We start from the raw sequence: 19547 nt of genomic DNA, 5'->3' as shown, positions 1-19547 counted from the left end.
TATGTGCTTTCAATTGCCAGTGTTAGATCATGAAACTAAAGTCCTTGTCTTTCCCTAGAAATTGCTTGAGGAAGTGCTGGCCGAAAAGGATAATGTTGAGGACCTGAACGATAACTGTGAGCTGCTCATGGAGCAGAGTGCCTGCACTCGCATTCGCGATCAGACCATCGAAACTCAGGCCAACTACACCAAGCTTCTGACTTCCGCCCAGGGATTGGTGGCCAAGATCGAGAAGAATTTGTCCGATCACACGGAGTTCCTTAACTACAAGAAGGAAATGGACGCCTGGATAGAGAAGGCCCAACAGGTCCTTGATGACTGCTCCACCGAAGGCGATGCCGCAATCATTGCCCAGAAACTGGATACCGTCAATGTAAGTTATGTTTATTTATAGGAATCATTTTTATAAACTTTTTAAGATTTTAAATTTTAAAATTTTCATTTACTATTTGAAACCTAATACATATTAATAATATTTATTTAACAGTCGTTGGCTTCCCGCCTACCCGAAGGACAGCATCTGTTGGCTTTGGTGCAGGATGCCTATTCAAAGGCCTCGAACATCACGCCCGAGGATAAACAAGAAAAGCTACGGGAACTGATGACCAAGGTTCGTGAGGATTGGGATGCTCTGGGTCTGGCGGTAAAGGAAAAGTTGAGCGACCTGAAACAGGCCCAAAATCGTTGGAACGATTTTGCTGCCAACAAGGATAGACTTGAGAAATGGCTGAATGAAACAGAGAAGACTCTTAAGGTGGCACCCGAAACAAAGGGTGAACTGAGCGAAATGAAGACTTTACTGGAGCGCTACAAGACCCTTTCGAATGAACTGAAACAGAAGGGTAATGAGCTGGAGCAACTGCAGTCGGAGGCTCGTGATTTGGGCACCGAAGTGGATGCAGTGAATCGCCTGCAATCCCGATGCGACAAGCTCAAGAACGATTGCTCGGCTCACATTGCTGCGCTGGAACAGGAGGTGTTCGACTATAATGCCTATCACCAGAGTCTGCAGGATGTGGAGAAGTGGCTGCTGCAGATCTCCTTCCAGCTGATGGCCCACAACTCGCTGTTCATCTCGAACCGCGAACAAACCCAGGAGCAGATCAAACAGCACGAGGCCTTGTTGGGTGAAATTCAAAAGTATCAGACCAATTTGGATGACTTGAATGCCAAGGGTCAGGCGCAGATTAAGCGCTATGAGAGTACAACTCCGGCCATTCGTCCCACTGTCGAGTCCCAGTTGAAGAACATCCAGGACAGCTATAACTCCCTGCTGCAAACCTCAGTGCAGATAAAGAACCGCCTGCTGGAATCGCTGGCCAAGTTCCAGGAGTACGAGGACACTCTGGACAGCATTATGCGTAATCTGGAGGCATATGAGCCGATCATTCAAACCGAACTGGATGCCCCGGCTACCAGTCTGGAATTGGCTCAGAATCAATTGAGGTGTGCCCAGGAAATGCAGAATAAGCTGAACAATGAGAAGTCCAGATTGGCAGCCGCCGTTCAGGCCTGTGAGGCAGCTACTGCCTCCATAAGTCGACCAAGTTCTCCATTGGAAACCGCCATGCAGGCCATTCCTGAAAGGGAGCTTATTGTGCGCGCCAAGCTCGAAGATCTGCTGGATCAGGTAGGATAACGTTGAATCCTTAATGCATTTGTAGTCTTGTTATCACTTTTAGTAGTTCAAAATGATGTAATCACATTTTTCCAAAATGAATGGAAGGTTATATAAGTAGATCTAATGCTGCCAGCTTTATTTATCTTAATAGTATTATTTTGCCGATTTCAAAAATATTTTATGAACCTTTTCTTTTAAAAAAGTTTGTTATACAAACACTTTCACATAAGATTTCCTTTTAACGGAGGTTTCCCTCCTGATAATTTTTATAGAAATAGTTAGCTAGATTTTTTTATATACATTTGTACATCTTTAAACTGTTTAAATTTGTTTATATAATTTATTGAAAGCCCATAATATTTTAAAACAACTTAGTGAGTTTAGTTTTTCTAAAAGATTTTCTATATTCTTCCATTCTGTTTTTCTTTATTTGTTCTCTTATTTTCTAACCAACGTCTTGTTCTTTTTATTAATCCCTTAACCCTACCAACCCAACACTGCTCTAACTTTTGTTGATTTGCCGCACTCCCCGTAACTGTTGTAAAATGCACAACCCAAAAAAAACACGCTATGCCTCGTGCTTTGCTGCATATAAAGAAACCGCCTCCAAAGACTCAGAGCTCAACCGGAGATGTTAACAAAGGTGATGATCAAGACGACGATGATGTTGAGATCCAGGTTGAGCTCAGCGATGTGAATGAGGCGCTTTTGGATCCAATTGCCCACGAGCGTGTCAGCAACTATCGTCGCATAGTTCGCCTGAACAGCGCCCATGTGGGCAAGCTGAATGAACTAGTTGCTAAGGTAAGGGTTATCCCTAGTTGGAATCGAACAGGTGGCGGACTGCATGGCTACAGTATTTACTATCGATTGCTTGATTTTGTCGTTATAACTTACTTATATTAATTTAATTGCTAATCAATGGGGTGTTTCTTTCCGTTTAGGTGCAATCCCACTTGGGTGGTTTGACTGCATCCGTTAGCGAACTGGAGCAACAGCAGAAGCAGCGCGGCGAGCTGCAGGATTGGGTGAAGAAGCAGCAGAGCTCCGTCTCGGATTGGCTGATGCGTCCTTGCAAGCTGCGTCCTGAGGCAGCTCAACAGGAGCTGGTATCCATGAACGATTTGTTGAACTCCATCGGTGACAAGAGATCGCAACTGATGTTGGAGATGACAGGATCATGTAAGTTTTAGATGTAGTAGTTTTTATTTTCATCCTTAGGTCAGTCAGGAATCTGAAACCATGCTCAAACTTAAGACCCTCTTAATCAAATTAACTTTCATTTATCAAAATACTAGTGGGCGATGAAGACACCGATCTGGATGACAATATTGACAAGCTGGAATCGGAGCTTATGGACGCAATTGCCAAGAAGCAGGCTGGCCAGAATGTGATCGATGGCTATCGCCAGGGAATGGCGGATGTCCAAAACTGGTTCGATACCCTGATCAAGCGAATGGATGTTTTGGATCGCGGATCGGGCTTGAATTGTGCCCAGAAAACGGCGGCCATAAATGAGATCAAGAACGAGTACGAATTGCAGGGTCATCCCAAGATTCAGGAACTCAAGGGCAAGGCTTCCCAAGTGGCAGAGGTCATCAGCAATCTAGATGGTCAGCAGGTTGAGGAACAAATGAAGTCGCTGGACCGTCGTTTTGCCGATCTTGGCAAGCGCATCGATCGCAAGGCCCAACTGCTGGATGTGACCAACAAGGGAGTGGAGGGAGCCAAGGGCGAGATTGATCAGCTCCAGAATTGGGTGAAACAGCAGATCGAGGAGCTGCAGGCCCCCACTCCATTGGGCTACACACCCAAGGATGCGGAGGCGCGCCAGCAGAAGATAAAGAGCCTGATGAAGGATGCCGAGGCCAAGCAATCGTTGGCCGATGTTTTGGAGAAGCGCGTGGCCAATATGCAGCAGGAGTTGGAACCCGTTGAATACTCCCAACTGGAGTCCGCATTGCGTAATCTTAACACAGAGAATCGCAATCTATCGGGCGTACTCAAGGCAGAATTGGATCGTGCTCTGGAGGCCAGCAAGGCTCGCAAATCCCTGGAGAATGATCTGGATAAGGCGCGCCAATGGTTGAAGACCAAAATCTCCGAGGTGCGCAAGTTGCCGGTTTATCATCCACTTACCTCCGCCGAGATCGAGAAGAAGATCCAGGAGAACCGGAAATACGATGACGATGCCAAGCAGTTTAACGACAGTGTTTTGACTGATGTTCAGCGTCAAGCGGCCAACATAATGAAGGATTGCGATGATGCCGATAAGGCTGCACTGCAGCAGATCCTGGATGAAATTGCCGCCGATTACCAGACTCTAAAGGATGAGAGCGGCAAGAGAGGAAAGTCCCTGGACGATCTCTTGCAAGGTCGCAAGGCATTTGAGGATTCGATGAAGAACATGGGCGACTGGTTGAACGAAATGGAAACCGCCACCGAGGGTGAGCTGCGTACCACCAGTCTTCCTGTTTTGGAGGAGCAGTTGGCCCACTATAAGAAGCTCCTCAATGATGCCGAGAACAAGGGAAGCCTCATCAACGATGTTTCCGAACAGGGCAAGAGCATCCTGCCCACATTAAGCAATGCCGATAAACTGAAACTCAACGATGACATCAAGAACATGAAGGATCGTTATGGCAGGATCAAGAATACAATCGATGACCGCGTGAATGCCTTGGGCGATCACATTAAGAAGTACAAGGATGCCAAGAGCAGGTTGGCCGATTGCAGTCAGTTCTTGGGCACTATTCAGCAGAAACTCCGTGAGCTCAACCGACCAATTGGCTCTAGGATCGAAGATGTGCAGGATTTGTTGGGCTCCTATGAGGGAATACTCAAGGAGCTTAAAGACAGCAAGAGCAAGATGGGCGATATGCAAATGGACGATTTGCCAGAGCTGCAGAGCATTTTGGCCCAACAGGATGATATGATTAAACTGATAGAAGATCAGTTGGCCCATCTGCGCCAGCTTCTCATGCTCCGCGAGCAGTTTATTGCTCTGATCAATGAGATCATTGCCTTTATCATGAAATACACCGATGTCATAATAGATATTGAAAACTCACCTGATAGTTTGGAGGATAAGATCAATAAGTACGACGATGTCATTGTGAAAATCCAGGAGTGCGAGGGTGTCCTGGCCTCCGCCAATGACAAGGGCCAGAAGATCGCCTCCGAAGGGAATGCGGCCGATAAGAACAGCATCACCGAGCAACTGCAATCCCTGAAGAATCAACTACAGAATCTCCGCAAGGCCGTGGAATCGCAGCGCCAGAAGCACCAACTGCAGCTGGAATCGCACAAGAAGATGGCCGCCGAGCTGAGCGAAATCCTCGATTGGCTGCACAGCAACGAGGGAGCGGCCAAGTCGCGTCCTCTTTTGGATCGCGATCCCGAATCTGTGGAGCGCGAGCTTCAAAAACACCAGGGTCTCAGCCAGGACATTCAATCGTATCTGAATAAATTTAACAAAATCAATGATGGTGTTAAAACTGAAATTGGCATGCCAAGTTCCCTGCTGGAAATGCTCTCCGAGGGCAGATCCCTGGTGGCCTCCCTGCCCCATGAACTCGAGGAGCGTGAGAAGTATCTGAAGAACAACCGCGACTCACGTTTGGAGTACATGCAGCTGGTGGCCAAGTTCAATGATTGGGTCCATGAAGCCGAGTTGCGTCTGCAGAATAGCCAGCATGGCATTGACTACGAACACTTGGTTCAGGACCTCGATGAACACAAGATTTTCTTTGGCAATGAGGCCCCCATCCGTAATCTGGTCCACAAGCAGATCCAGGAGGCAGCGGACAAGATCTGGTCCTCGCTGAACAACTACGAACAGTCGGAACTTTCGGCGGAGTTGGCCCAGTTCCAAACCAAGTTGACCAACACACTGGCCAGTGCCAAGACCCAGCAGAGTGAATTGGAGAAGGAGGCGGAACGCTGGCGGGAGTATCAACAGTCCATTGATCGCGTCAAGGCCACCATCGAACGCACCAAGTTCAGCGATGAGCCCGTCCAGAATTTGGCCGGACTTCACTTTAACATCCAAAAGCTGACCCACGCCATCGGAAATGTTCAGGTGAGCTTTGGGTACATTTTTGGGTATATTCTGTCCGTTTTTATTTAATTTAGACTCTCAGTTTTGGATGAAACTTTGCAAAAAGTCATTCATTGTTTTAGCTTCATTGTTTTTAAGTATCAAAATCGAAATACAAATTATTTAAATAATTTCGGCTTGCCGAAATTCCAGCTAAAATAAATTGTTATATAGATGGTTCTTAATTTGTATACATAGTAGGAACGTCGGTATGTAGAAAAATATTTTAAAATAATATAATATTTTAATAATCAATAATAGGTATCCATTTTAAAGCTGCATGAGCATAAGTAAACTCATATTCTTATTACGAGCGACAATAATACCTTTTGACGCACATACTTTTTATTCTCGTAAGGGTTTATGTACGCTGTTTTAAAAATATGATTAAATGAAACTGTATAACATTTGAAAATAAATGCAAGATAATAAAAGTATTGAAATGTTCCCCAAAAATAAAAGAGATAGGATTTAAGACGGCAGAGTGCGAAATATTCCTCCCATATGTGATTAAGTTTTAAATGCAACCCCACCATATGGAAGTATGTATAATATGCTACTTTTGTGTGTATTTAAAATAGCCATGGATATTCAGCTGTTCGCTTGCATGCCTTGTGCATATACGTGTGTAGCCGAAAGACCTGTTTTCCAAAAAATGACACGTTGCACAAGGATGTGCCACAAACATACATATGCGAATGTATCCACTTAAGAGCCGCTTTTTGGAGTGGAACCAAAAAAAAAGAAAATCAAAGTGCATTCGTTTTGCATTTCGTAGTCATGGTTTTGCCGGCCGGCAAAAACAAAAAGCACTCTCAGCCACTTACAAACTCACTTTCAATTGCATTTAAGTGCGATTCTCTTAGTTTTCCTCTCTTTTTGCCATATTGGTAATCTCTCTCTTTTTATTTGGGTTGATAGTTGTTTATTGAACACGTTGAGTGCCCATTTGTTTACTTTCGTAAGCTTTTACCTTGAAAACTCATTAAACTTTTAACCTACTAGTTCACTAGTTGTCGTTGTGTTATGCTTATCGTTCAGACTTCCAGTTCGATTATAATTATTCAAGGCACTAGCTCGATTTTTATGCTCGGCAACTGGAAAAAACAGCTGTTGTTGTTGCTGCTGAATTAAGCTCATGACATCATCATCAGCAGAAGCAGCAACACTGTATCAGGCAACCAGTTTTGAGCCAGGGATGGGATAATGTAATATTTTAGATCGAAATACAAAATATAGATATATAAAGAGATAGATAGATAGATAGATATTTTAGATATATAGATAGATTGATAAATATATAGATAGCTAGTTATATTGATATATAGATAGATAAATATATAAGATATAGTAGTTATTTAAAATTGTACAGAAACAATAAGTTTTTAAGTCAACTAACTGGACAAAGTTTGAAAAAATAAAATAGACCTCTTCCTAAATTTTTAGTTTTCGGCTTCAATTACAAAATACTTAAGTACCGATTTAAGCGCAAAAGCTGAAATAAATATTTTCTAATATTAAAAAGTTTGACAAGTAAAATTTCCCTCTAAAGTCTTAAAACAATGTAATAATTTAAAAAAACATTTTTTTTGTTGTTCATGCTAGAAATATAGCCCTGGTTTCCCAGTGAGATATTGAGATACTTCAACAAGCACACACTATAAGTGACTTTTGTGTAGCGAGCTTTAAGAGTACCGGCCCTTTGGGGCTTCCGCTTTTTGCTCTTTTCAAGACAGCTGTTTGGTTGTTGTACTCACAGTTTGTTGTTATTGGTTTCTGGGGCATACCGGCAGTCATTTTTTGTTGTTGCCTGAAATTTGAGAGAGAGTGACGTGCACACGGTGGCGTATGCGTGATATATGTATGTACATATGCGAAGCCCAACTTTTGCCGCCCACGCCCACCCAAAAAAAAATTGTATATACATATAAACATATATATTGCCAAATCGAAGTAAAAACGTGTTTTCCCGGCTTTTTGCTCTCTTTTTCCATGCTCTTCGAGAAACTAAGAGAGTTGAGATTCTAACTCGTGCTTATTTGCTTTTTGGGCCTGTTGGATTTTTTTGAGTTCCGTCGAGTTCACTTCAAGTTGAGACGTTTATCTGTGCGGTTGCCAGCGTGTTTTTATTTTGTATTCGCGATTCGCGCATTACTTGTACTATATATATGTATATAGAGATAGAAAGAGAACAGAAGAAAGAGAGAGAAATCGCTAAATTTGTTAAATTTGAATTACCCGTTTCGTTTTACAAATGCCATGTGCTTGAGGCAAGGCACAAATTGAAATTGAACAAAATAAAACAAAATAGACAGCCAGATAGACATCAATTATTGAAAAGCCAACGGCTAACGTCATCAGCCATAGAAACCAATAAAAGACCAATAAGAAATCAAACAAAATAAAGCCCACAAATAGAGGCTACACTCGAGGTGCGTTTGTGTGTTTGTGCGTGAGTGTGTGAAAAAATCTATAAAATTTTATACGAATTAAGCAGCGTTTGCCTTTCAACTCCATGGGTCAGACATATGTCAAAGTTGAATTAGGGCACACAAAGTGGAAACGACCTACACAGTTGCGTTCTTAGCAAACTTTAAAGACCAAGAGGCGTAAACTGGAATTTATAATAAGCCACAATATATATATTTTATACAAATCGCGATTCCGGAATCGGTGTTACGTCACAATCTATTTCACACCGCTCTTGTTCTTCTTCCCCGCACATTTCAGAGCCAGAATAGCGACTTAGCGCTAGTCAACCAGCAGGCCCAATCGCTCATCCGCCAGGCCGACGCCCGCAATCGCCAGCTGATCGAGCAGGATAACGCCGGATTGAATAGATCGTGGCAGGATCTGGTGCGCAGCTTGGAGCAGCGACGCGACAACCTGCAACAGTTGGCCGAGCACTGGGACGGCTTCGAGAACAGCCTGCACGCCTGGGAAAAGGCACTTGGTCGATTGGAGGACAAGTTCCGCAATGTCGATCCGACTGTAAGATCCCGACGTCATTTGGAAGACACGAAGAATGCCATTCAGGTGAGTTACCACAGCGACACGTCCGCCGTTTAAGGTCAGCTTAGATATTTACATGCTGGCCACATTTCAAGAGTACACTGGAAATACATTAGCATTGAAATACAATTATTTAAGTCAGATTTCATTTAGGCTATTCAAATACATTTTTGAGGTTTTTGTTGACAGAAATGTATATAAAAACTAGATATGAATATGTATTAAATATGAAACGCCTTCGAGCGAGAGTATTTGTTGCCAAGTAAGATATTTTGCACTTCAACTAATAAAAAAAAAGGAAACTTAAAGATACTTTATCTCTTAATATATTTTTGAGTGTGTTTACACTTTCTTTCAAAAGATTTATTTTACACTTGATTATTTTTTGTCGGATTGCTTTGCTTCATCCTGTTGAAATTCATTCCCTTACATATATAACATAAAAACATAAGATAAAAATTATTTATATTTATAATTCATACTCGTATCTCTGTGTGTATATCTTAAGCGGCACACATTCATTCATTTAGTTTCGTTGCGGCAAATCCGCCCTCCCTTGGGGGCCATTATGTTTGTCAAATATTTTTACCAATATCCATGCATAAATACACGCCAACACGAACGTAAGAGTCGGATATATACGTATATATAGCCGTGAACACCATGCCGACATCAAGTTCATGGTCACGCCGTGGACCGGAGCTTGCGCTCTTGGAGCTTCTCCCGCTCTTTGGCGCTCCTCCCGCTCTTTGGGGCTCTCCCGACTCGAGCTTCACGAAAGCTATGTAGCAGCTGAGTGGCTGGGGCAGGTCCAAAATTAATTTAATGGGGTGTTGCGAATGATTAGCACGGCAAGCCACTAAATCACCGTAATCAAGAGAAGAAGATTGCTACCAAAACAACCTTCTAACTTTCAGTTTCAGTTTTTGTTAACTCTTGATTTTACTTCACCCAGAGAACCAGAGACGACTAATGATTGATGACCTATAAATAACATAAAATTGTAGAATTCCTCAGCTTTTATTTATATTTACATATTATTTGCATTATTTTATAGTAGCTTTTTGACCTCAAGTTAGTAAAACCTCACCGCATGACTTACTAGTATTAGTAATTGTTATTTGTACTACTTATCAGCAGTGATTTGAATGATTTGTTGTTAAGTGAGATCATTATTTGCAGCGATAGCAGCAATTGACGTTTATTTTCAATTTGACAACTATAAATAGTACAAATATACGCAAAATGTTACTAAAAAAAAGGTAGACCCACCTCAATGGCAGGCTTTCAAATCACATTTCAATTGAAGCAATTTTCAGCCATAAAAGCTAGGCCCCGACCATATCGAACTAACGATGTTGTCATACATGTGCCATATAAAGCTGGATCCAGCGATAACAACGTAAAACAAAAACCATCAAACTTAACGAAGATAAACAAACGCAAACACATAGTTAAGGTTTTAATTTTGTCTCTCCAAATGAGACAATAAATTGAATTCATTTATAGTAGTTTTTCGCTTTGATCACATATATCATTATGCCGAGAAACTTATTCCTTATCGAATAACCTCAAGATCCAAAAGCTGCAAAGTCAAGTCAACAAATTTATTTTTCTTCTATTCAATGTTGACCTTCCAAAAAAACTGGAAATGAAACCGAAATTGAGGGAGAATCAAATGAGGTTTAGGCAAGCTCTAGAAATGTTGCAATGATGGCTATTAATGATATTTATTCACCCATTACATGAGCACACCAAATTAATCTTAATTGAACCAAACACTGTAATTAATACATTTTGTTTTTTATAGGAATTACGTGAAGAATCAAATCAACTTAAATCATCACATAAAGAAATCGAGGCGCTCTCTAAATCCATCCTCACATTCCTTGGGGAAGTACACAAACCCTCGGCGGAGGCCATACAGGCCAAAGTGGATAAGTTAGTTGAACAGCAGGCCAAGTGAGTACCCACTGAAACCCCAATTACCTGAACCCTATCTATCGACTACACTGTGTTAAGCTACGCGTGACTTGGGACCCAAAAAAGAAAAACAAACCGAGACCCAAACAAAATACAGAATACAAACAAAGGTTCCCCGATCGAAACGTTTAATTCCGGAAATTGAATCGGCTTGCATACATTATATCAAGCTGCCAAACTTGTTGCCTAATGAAAATGAATGGCAATTTAGAGAATTTAACTGGTTACAGTTGAATATCTGAGAGGCTGCCATGTTTACTCATATCGTACTCATATTTTAATTCCTAGAGAAATCTTATGATGAAAATAATTTCTCTAACAGTGATTCACTCAACGGAACTTCTTTATATGAGTTTCATGTTTACTTTGCTGTTATATTTTTAATTGTAGCGCTGAAGAGAAATTATTGTTCTTGCCTTCTCAACCTTTTTTTTTCAAGTTGCTTAACTTGTTCGGCCCTCGAAATGCCATCTTATTGTTATAGTTGAGTCAAAAACTGACGTCAGACCAACTGTTACGCTTCGTTGTCGGCGTTTTGTTGTATGTGCATTACGTAAGCCGAGGCTTATAGTTTGTTATTGTACTCAGGCCTCCATTTCCCGAAAACATTAAGTTTAATTCAAAGTTCTGGGAATAGAAATGTTGGCAGGGAAAGCCATTTATTTTTATTTTATAAACATTTATTTTTCTTTTTTTTTCGGGGCAATCCCGTTTTTTAAAGAACTGTGCCAAAGCTTCGGTCTTATCGAAAGCGATAGGGGTTCCACTGCAAACAAATATGTGTGTGCATATATACAATTTTGACGCTGTGACTTGATAAGCGCCACAATCGAAGACAAATTCTTGTGCCGTGTTTTCGCGGAAATGCCTGATATACTCGTATATTTATGTTGTTGCCTGGCGCTAGAAAAACTCAAAAACTGTGCCAATATGCCAATTCATTTAGCTTTTCTTGTTAATCATTGTGGTACCTCTGAATTCTTTCTTATTTTTATTCGCCTAATTATTTATCACGTGCCATTAGGCTGGCAACATGTTGCCAGCAACATTCTGGCGTGTTGACAAGATTCGAAATTCACCACACCCGCAGATCACGTAAACACTTTTCTGTTGACAGCGTCCCAATTTTCTCCCTTTTGGCCTTTCACACTGACACAATTTCTACGGAGCTCTCCTCGCCCCTCTTCTCTTTCGGTCTGTTTTGTTTTATTTTTACACACAATTTGTTGTTTTCTTGACAGCAGTCTGCTTCAAAAACGAGAACAGCAGCTGTGGCTATAATTTTCCTCACATTTTCCCCCAAAACTTAACCGCAATGTGCGTAAGTTTTTAGGGAGCTTATAGCAAGTGAAATGACAAATTTTTTGACGGCTTCAATAAATCAAATATATATTCTTTGGTTAATCACGTTTTCGTGTTTATTGAGTAAATGGGAATAAAGCAAACGTGCTTATCCCTTTAAAATCATTTCAACCCTTAGATTTTATTTTTCTTAGAAATATAAAAATTAAATTTGGTAAACTGTTTCAAATGATTATTTTGTTGACTTGCTCACAAATTAATATGCTTAAATTTATGCTTTTTTAAACTTTTTCTTTAAAAGGGTTTTAAAATATAGAATCAAAGATATATTCTAACAAGAAAGGAAAGCTAACTTCGGGCGGAGCCGAAGTTGATATACCCTTGCAGAATATTTTATAAATTATATTGTCCAAAATTATTCATATGATGTATTCTTAATACTCATAAAATGTCCCAACTTCCTAACTTTAAAAACACCAAAGTTATGTCATTTCCAATCGTTCAGTTATATGGCAGCTATAAGATATAGTCGGCCGATCCTTATGAAATTTGGTAGGTCGGATTGATTAGCCAAAAATAAAACCCATAGAAAATCCCAACTTCCTAACTTTAAAAACACCAAAGTTATGGCTTTTCCGATCAATCAGTTATATGGCGGCTATAGGATATAGTCGTCCGATCCTTATGAAATTTGGTAGGTCGGATTGATTAGCCAAAAATAAAACCCATAGAAAATCCCAACTTCCTAACTTTAAAAACACCAAAGTTATGGCTTTTCCGATCGTTCAGTTATATGGCAGCTATATGATATAGTGGCCCGATCCGGCTCGTTCCGACTTATATACTACCTGCAATAGAAATACAACTTTTGGGAAAGTTTCAAGCAGATAGCTTTAAAACTGAGGGACTAGTTTGCGTAGAAACGGACGGACAGACGGACAGACGGACGGACAGACGGACATGGCTAGATCGACTCTCCTGGTGATGCTGATCAAGAATATATATACTTTATAGGGTCGGAAATGTCTCCTTCACTGCGTTGCAAACTTTTGACTGAAATTATAATACCCTCTGCAAGGGTATAAAAATAAAATTAATATAGTGTCCAAAAATGGGTCATTAGGCAGTAAAGGAAATGGGCCGTGAAATATATGTCTTTAATATCTTTATGCCTTTATGAAATGATCGGTTCCCATTCAATTTCTAAAAGCGTCCCCCATTAATTTACTGAAATATTTATTCCTTTAATTGTTCGCATTTTTGAATGTGGCTGTCCCAAAGTGAACAAATAAACTATGCCATCATCACTCCGAAAAGAATGATCTAATATTCCCCCCAGCGGCATGTCATCGATAATTATATAGTCTTAACTGAGATATGTATATTATGTATCCTAAAATGCGACGCAAAATTTCAATGCATTTACACACTTGAGATATTAATAACATTGTTTCGACATGCAAAAATCTAATCAGCAAAAATACATTAAATATTTCGTAAGCCTCTTTGCATTTGTGGGGATTTAATAATTTATTTATAACAATTTCTGGCGTTTCGTGTGTAAACGTGTTTATTTAAAATACGACAATTAACTCCATTAGCAAGTAAATTTGATTTTTTCACAATATTATATAGGGATTCTCTAAAGAGATTCTATATGCCATTGATGAAATGCCGGAGAATAAATACGCAAAGCGATGTGAGCAAAATGTAAACAATGTGCCGAAAAAATCATAAAAAATAAGTAAATAAAAATCGCAAGTGAAATTCATTATTTTTGCTTGAGTTGGGTGACTTCATCGTTGAGAAATGGCAAAAATATGAAAAAAAAAGGTAAATGAGAAACCATATGTGTGTTAGTCCATATAAATGGAATGATAATTGAACTATTGCTGAATCACATGTCGCAGATTTTACAATCTTATCAGGCTTTTGAAAATTCATTAAGCAACCAAACAAATCCAAATTTAATCTGTGATTTGCATATGCATTTGCATTAGCAATTTGTCATTGGGGTACCGAAAAAAAGAGAAAATCAAAAACTGACAACAACAGAAGCGAATAATAATAAAAACTTTGCCCAAATGAGGTAATCGGGTAATAATAAGTTTATTTCTGCCACTGTTAGCCGTTAACAGTGCGCTGTTACCGTTTTCAATACGGCTTTTGTGTTCCATTCCACTGGTTCACTCTCTCTTTTTGCGGCTCTCCCCGGTGGTAAGTTTATTGCCGGCTTTTCTAATCTAAACCGGCAAAATGGCATTATGGCTTTATCAATAACCCTGCATTTTCTATACTATTCTCTCATTAAAGGGTTGGGCTTCCCAGTCCGAGTTCGTTGATTTTAGCCGGTTTATTCAATGCCAAGCGCATTCGGCAATAATAATTTTTAGTGCCCACCTCACTCTCGTCCCCCCTTTTATTCAGATATTCGTGTGGTGAGTTGGCTCTTAGCAGTTTTCGTTCTTTTATTTCCGTAGTGCCTTCGTATGCGCTGTTAACGATCGACAGCCGACGAAAGACGAAGCGAGGAAACTGAAAAGTTTTTGGCAATTTTTGCGTGCGCCACTAGCGTTGAGATTCTTTACGAATCAGTTTTTATTTAGAGTTAGTTGCAAGCGGACGTGTTTCTCAAACTGGATGGCTGGAAACTAAATGAAAGAGCAAACGAACGAAGCGACCGCAATACATATACGCATATTTTTAAATCAAATTAATTAACTAAGAAGTAGTAAAACCAGAGAAGCAGCAAAGAAAGAATATAGCGGCGCCCCAAATAAAGAGAGATGTATGGCAATGGATTTTCCTTTCGGGCCAATGGCACCTAACCGAAATGTATTTTTTCCCCCAATCTCTTCTATTTTCATGTTGAAGTTTCGAACGCCGCTTTGTGGATTACCAGGCGTATACGTAACGAGCGAAAACAGCCCCAAGTCACCGAGTTAATTTTCCATTTGTAGCATCTGCTTGGGTTTCACCGAAATTCCGCCACCGGAATTGAGGCAGTGGAATTCAAGCAGAGAGCTCGGAAGTTCCAAGAGTTGAGCACACTTCTGCCTCCAAGTCAAAGGAGGTCCGAAAGTTGTCGCCAACAAGAGAAACACGCAGCAAACGAGCCAAAATCGCAGACAGAAGACTGAGCAGCAATTAAAAATTGTAGCTAATTGCCGGCCACTTACGCACTTGTAGTTAAAGTCGTGAAAACCAAGAGGTGATTGTTTGTCCCCAAAGCAAAAAAAAAAGAACAAGTACTTAAATCCAAATGAGAGCCGGTAAAAGTTTCCAAGACTTGATTAAGTCATCGTAAAGAATACCCCCTCGGAACCCAAATGCAAAACAGCCACTGAGCAACCTCTGGTACTCGTTTACCTGCCAGGGTCGTCAGGTGTGATTGTTTTTGTTATTTTCGCTTTATTCGATTCGGTGGAGAAGCGCGAAGAGAAAGAGAATATGAATAGCACGCGTTTCTACTTTAAACGATGACGTAGTCAAGGCGACAAAAATAGCCAGGCCGACTGCTTATCGTCGACGAGGGCCTGATTACATTCCTCCTGTCCCTAATAATTGATCAAACTATGTTTCGCAAATGTTTCGACAAACGTTTCGCTAAATGTTTTGTATTTGTTGCAACTTGGAGCAACACGCGTCGCCCGTTGCCTTTCACTTTCACTCGTGCTCGCCACGGCATTTCTCACATATTTTGCCATTTAAATTAGAGCCGTGCACTAAATTTAAATCGTTAATTTGTACAAAATGGCAGCCGACTGAAAATAGCGTTGAGGAAAAATAATTTTCCTTTTATTTATTTTGCTCACTTGTCAGCAGCGGCGGCGGCAGCAACCCAAACAACATTGAGAACTCACTGGTTCGATATTTGTTGGCTGCGAAAAATGACGCCGAAATAATTCTGGCTAGTTTATAGAGTATCGTGTATTTCCGCCGCCCGATTTTCCTTTTGCCGGCGGCGAGCATTTAACAATTAAATTTGAAAATGTTTCAGCCGACTTTTCGGCCAATTGGCCGAGAGCCAAATGTGTGTTGACTTGGCCTCATCTTGGGCCGCATTCTGTTTCGGTCCTCGGCGGCTGTAAAGGGCAATAAACGTTCCATTAACGTATCCGTCATTCCATGCCAAGTGCAATCGTTGATCACGAACATGAACACGAACACTTGTTGTCGGCACACAAAACTATATTTTGTTGTAATATATTTCAAAGTATTTTGCTTTGGCCACCAGGGCGTATGAGCGATATGCGTCATGTGCTGGAAATACGGAGCGGATATCAATGCGAAATTCAAACGATCGATGTTACTCATTGATTCATCCCGTTCACTGCAACGCCCCGATGACGTCAACTTGTCTACGGCCAAAATGCACGGCGAAAAAGAAATATTAAAACATAAATAAATGGGGGGAATATAAATTTAAACATGCGCCGCTTTTAAAAATACACACAAGCTAAAACTATAACAAAAACAAGAAATTTTAAAAGTAGTGCGTGTGTCCAAGCAGCATTAGGGAATATTTTTATTTTATGTTTCTTACGGCGGCTTTTTAAATGAAAAGTTTCGCTCTTTGCCTCTCAATGGGATCAAGGCAATTTCGAATTATGAGCAATGTACGAAAATCTTTTTCGAATTTCGAAAAATTGCTGAGGCCCAAGCAAATGTGCTCGAGCCATTTCATTTAGAAAACTCTCTTGTAGCCAAACGGCAGCATTCATTTTTCACGGAAATCTTCGCAGCCTCGAGGCCAAAGCCCAGTGGATCTTACATATATATAGCGATATATATATGCGCAGCCAAAGAACATTGAAAACTTCAGAATTTTTCAGCCTTTTGTGCCAGAAGAATAACTTTTCGCCCGCCCCCTATATATCTGTATAGAGATCTTTTAGATCTCTGTGTGGACCAAGCAAATAGCAATCTATCTATATCAGCAGGAACCGCGTGGTTTTCACACTGTCTTCACATATATTGCGTGCCATTGAATAACGTGCCCCTGAAACTAACCCGCTCTATTTTCCAGATTGAACGACACACTGCGCGATAAGGAGCAACAAGTTAGCAAGGATCTCGAGGAGATCGAGCAAGTCTTCCGTCGCATCTCGCAGCTGCAGGATAAGCTAAACGCCCTTCACGAGCAACTCCAATCGGTTCACGTCTACGACGAGCATATTGCGCAAACGGAACAGCTCCTGATCACCCTCAATAGCCAGGTGCAGCAGGCCGCCGAGGAGAGCAGATCGCTGGTGGCCCAGACAACGGCCCAATACCAGGCCAAGCAGAATCAGCTGCCCAGCGACATTGCCCAGGAGTTCACAGCCCTCGAGCTACTGGCCGAACGTGTCCAGGTGACGATGGAGACCAAAGAGAAGGATTTCAAGCGGGCGAAGACCGTGCGCACCGAATATGTGGCCGGTGTGGACGAGATCCAGCGCTGGCTGCTTCAGGCCGAAGTGCAGGTGCAGGAACGAAGCCTCACCCCGACACAGATGAAGGAGCTGCTGCAGCGCATCAACCACGAGATCACCGCCATCTACGAACGCTTCACCCTGGTCAAGACCAACGGCCAACTGATCATCGAGAATTGTCGCAACAGCGAGGAGAAGACGCTGGTGCAGACAACCATCGACCAGTTGGCCGCATCGCTGGCCCAGGTTCGCGGCTGGCTGGACGAGAAGAAGCAGGCGGTGGGCGATAGCTTGGATGCGTGGACGAGGTTCATGAACCTCTACCAGATCGTGATGTCGTGGGCTTCGGAGAAGCGCACCTTCATCGATCAGACCATCGAGCTGCGCACTCTGCCCGAGGCACGCAACAAACTGAACGACTATGTGACGGCTGTGAAGAGTATTAAACCGATTGTGAAGCATCTGAGCGAAATGGACAAGGAATTGGAGCACATTGGCCAGGTGACGACTGTGGGCGATCTCAAGGACAAACTGCAGGAGGCCGAGGATGCGAAGATATCCGTGGAAGCGGTGCTGCTAGAGAGGGTAAAGTGGATGATCCCAAGGGGTTAAGACCACCCAGCCCCTTTGGTGGTAGAACCCCTTCAGAAACCCAGCAACTTAATAACCCTGTTCTTCCATTTTGTAACTTTTATTCTACAGAACTCCCTGCTGCAAGAGGCCTGCGAGGAATGGGACCAATGCGAACGCAAAATCAAGGATATACGCGCCTGGCACGAAAAGACGAAGCAGAGTTTGGACTCCTCGCAGCAGCAGAAGAAACCGCTGCGCGATCAGCTCGGCTTCTGTGAGAAGACCCTGGCCGACATTAATGTGCAGAAGACGAAACTGAGACTGTCCATCGAGAAACTGGAGGTGAGTAGGCGGGCCGGCGGCACTCCTAATCCCAGCTTAATATCCCCATTCGCAGGTTCATTTCCGCAACGGCATGGGCGGTGATCCGCGCCTGAGCGAGAATGTCGATGATCTGGTGCGCGTGCTCGACGGCCTGGGCGAACTGGGCAAGGCCAAAGCCCAGAGCCTCGAGCAGACGCTGGCCCAGATCGACGTTTACCAGCAGCAGATGCAGACCCTGCGCCAACGCATCATCCAGGAGGAGCAGCAGCTCCGCCTGGTGATGGCGCCCACGTACTTGCCGCACGATCGCGAGCGCGCATTAGCCGAGCAACAGGTACGTACCGTCCAATCTCCGAGAGTTTTAGTAGACCCATATATATAGCAAAACCAGTACAGCTAGCAGTTCAGTTCAGATAGCAAATATTGCCAGGAGCTCTCTAGTAAAGTCCAAGTTGAATACCCTTTTTCTATATATCTATTCTCATTTCGTCATTGCTGTGAACGATCCTTCATCGCTATGAAAAACAGTTGACAGAACAACCAAACAAAGTTATTAACCCCTTACCCGAATATATAATATATATTTGATTAATCTTTGAAATCGTTTTGCCCCTTACGCTTAAATGTGTGCGGGTAGGTCTGAAGAAAAACAGTTGCACGGTGGCTGCGTATTTTATTTAATTCTTTTTAGTTTTACCACAAAAAAAAAACAACGCGCATTATTATTTTCTATTATTTTCATTTACTTTTTTTGGTTCGTCTAAATTTTATTACGTTTTTATTTTCGAATTCGTTTTATGTCATTATTTCGCACACACACGAATCCACATTTATCATTCACATTTCATCTTTGAATTTCCTTATGTTCAAACATTTTTCATCTCTCATCTACCGACCGTGCAGCTCTCATTTTCAAATCTCATTGCTACCATATCGCTCTCATTGGAAAATACCCACAGAAATTATACCTCATCAATATCGGCGCTTGCGGATCTCATCATACCATTTGTCACGTGCTGCGGCTCGAAAGTATTTTTAATGCCCAGAAACAAATAAGTTCTTGTTGTCAGGGTTAGGCCACCCAGAAAAGAAAAGCAAATTCCTCCTCCAGATAATCGTCAAGACTATTTTTAGAGCCAAACATTTGCCATTGTTTTTGTTGCTCATAAACAAAATGATTATATTTAGAAGCAGTTACGTAGCAATAGGTTGAAATTAA

The 19547-nt window shown here is 41.7% G+C and overlaps 1 protein-coding gene across 1 annotated transcript in view; it reads left to right on the top strand.

Moving 5' to 3' along the window:
- The window catches only part of LOC108047588, a 101215-nt gene that overhangs the window by 31683 nt on the left and 49985 nt on the right, over window positions 1-19547 (top strand). Inside the window, 10 exon segments of the mRNA XM_044460480.1 lie at window positions 59-373; window positions 488-1630; window positions 2219-2425; window positions 2566-2803; window positions 2920-5702; window positions 8451-8756; window positions 10543-10694; window positions 17047-18016; window positions 18134-18346; window positions 18402-18662. Coding sequence (XP_044316415.1) covers window positions 59-373; window positions 488-1630; window positions 2219-2425; window positions 2566-2803; window positions 2920-5702; window positions 8451-8756; window positions 10543-10694; window positions 17047-18016; window positions 18134-18346; window positions 18402-18662 — 6588 coding nt within the window.

Source organism: Drosophila rhopaloa, unplaced genomic scaffold (genome assembly GCF_018152115.1).
Source record: "Drosophila rhopaloa isolate 14029-0021.01 unplaced genomic scaffold, ASM1815211v1 contig_2, whole genome shotgun sequence".
Classification (NCBI taxonomy): domain Eukaryota; kingdom Metazoa; phylum Arthropoda; class Insecta; order Diptera; family Drosophilidae; genus Drosophila; species Drosophila rhopaloa.
The sequence above is the reverse complement of the archived record's forward strand: the minus strand, read 5'-3'. Positions and strand labels throughout refer to the sequence as shown.